The sequence below is a fragment of the Meleagris gallopavo genome, chromosome 5 (assembly GCF_000146605.3).
Source record: "Meleagris gallopavo isolate NT-WF06-2002-E0010 breed Aviagen turkey brand Nicholas breeding stock chromosome 5, Turkey_5.1, whole genome shotgun sequence".
Classification (NCBI taxonomy): Eukaryota; Metazoa; Chordata; class Aves; order Galliformes; family Phasianidae; genus Meleagris; species Meleagris gallopavo.
This window is the reverse complement of record NC_015015.2, coordinates 52,267,061-52,268,567: the sequence shown is the minus strand read 5'-3', so window position 1 is coordinate 52,268,567 and position 1,507 is coordinate 52,267,061. Positions and strand designations below refer to the sequence as shown.

Below are 1,507 nucleotides of genomic sequence, written 5' to 3'. Positions count from 1 at the left end.
ACATCAAACTGTTCTAACATGCTGTGGTAAAACATCCTTACTAATCCGTATTCTTCCCTGGTACATAGCTATGGATAAATAAGTTTTAAGCTTGCAAACACTCTACTTAAGCTTGAAGAAAATTTTCAATATTAAACAGAAAGTTACTTTTTAAAATTCCTTTTGGCTAGTACTACAAAGCTCATCAATGTAGCTATGAAATCTGCATAGGTACAGGAAAAAAAATCTGAGATAAACTACTTAAAATAATTGGGGAGAAAATCTATTGGCCGATGGAAGCTGCTTGATAATGGAGCACATCGTGTTGATGTCTGCAATTTTAGCATTTGGAGCCCTGAACATTCAACAGGTGAATTCTCAAGATATAATTGTTAAAATACAAGTGAATGGTATTGTTAAATGTTCAAATTATCTCCAATATTTCACCCACTTCCTTTCTCCATTCATCTCCCTCCAAACACAATAACTGAAGGGCTCTCAAGAAGTTGATTTCTCTTACCTATCTAGTACAAGGTCTGGGGCGAAAATTAATTTCCCAGGATGGTCGATTGATCTCCACATTAAACCAATCATTAAAACTTCCATCCAGCAGCTCTCCAAGAGCCTGACTTGGTCATAGAGGCTGAGATCAATAAAGCCTAAAATGATGAAAACAGCATCAAATAAATCAACTTGTTTACATCTCTGTTCTTATAAAAATGTCTTTAATATAACAAAAAAAGAAAAAAGAGGAAACATGGGTTGTGAAGAAAGAGAGAAAAAGAGGCACTGACATCAGAAGTGCATTGCTGCCATCTCAAATGGGAACATAAATAGTTGTGATTATCTTTGACACATCTTCCACAAAACATTTGAAATGATAGAACCGTAGAATCCTTAGAGTTGGAAGGGACCTCTGAGGGCCATCTAGTCCAACGCTCCTGCAACAAACAGTGACACGACAGCTCAATCAGGTTGCCCAGGGCCTTATCCAGCTTTGCCTGGAAAGTCTTCAGGGAAAATAAATAAATCAGAGCAGTGCTGAAGTGCAATTGGCACATAGGTGAATGTAGACCTGCCTTACATGCGGGCACCTCCTTAGATGACAGCCCCAGAGACTTCTTGAAGGTACCAAGGACCCATTATGGAAACTCACATCTATTAAAGATTTATCACATTATACTGTGGAGGACTCCTATGAAAATAGACCATTCTTTTCCCATAACATATAAGGTTGCTGTTTGCAGGGTTGACTCTTGGTGTTTTGTTTGGACCTCAGGATGCAGTCACGTTTCTGGGTTTGTTCGGTACCTATGAAAGAAGCCACATCTCAGTCGCTCTGTGTTATCACCTTATTGGTAAACGCCATGTGTTGATCGATAAAAAAAAAAGATAGACAAGGGTAGTTGATGATGGTAGTGATGTCTGCAACGTGGCACCCCAGAAGCAAGAACAGAATTGATGCAATAGGGCATATGCCCTTTTCTAGCATTTAGTTATCTCTGGAACTTCCAGCAAGTGCCAGATA

General features: G+C 38.9%; 1 protein-coding gene across 3 annotated transcripts in view; it reads right to left on the bottom strand.

The window, feature by feature from the left end:
• The window catches only part of ESR2 (estrogen receptor 2), a 46,848-nt gene that overhangs the window by 6,790 nt on the left and 38,551 nt on the right, over positions 1-1,507 (bottom strand). For all 3 annotated transcript variants that reach the window (XM_019615940.2, XM_010712017.3, XM_010712016.3), the window contains one exon: positions 500-638. In XM_019615940.2, coding sequence (XP_019471485.1) covers positions 500-638 — 139 coding nt within the window. The remainder of the gene's footprint in view (positions 1-499; positions 639-1,507) is intronic.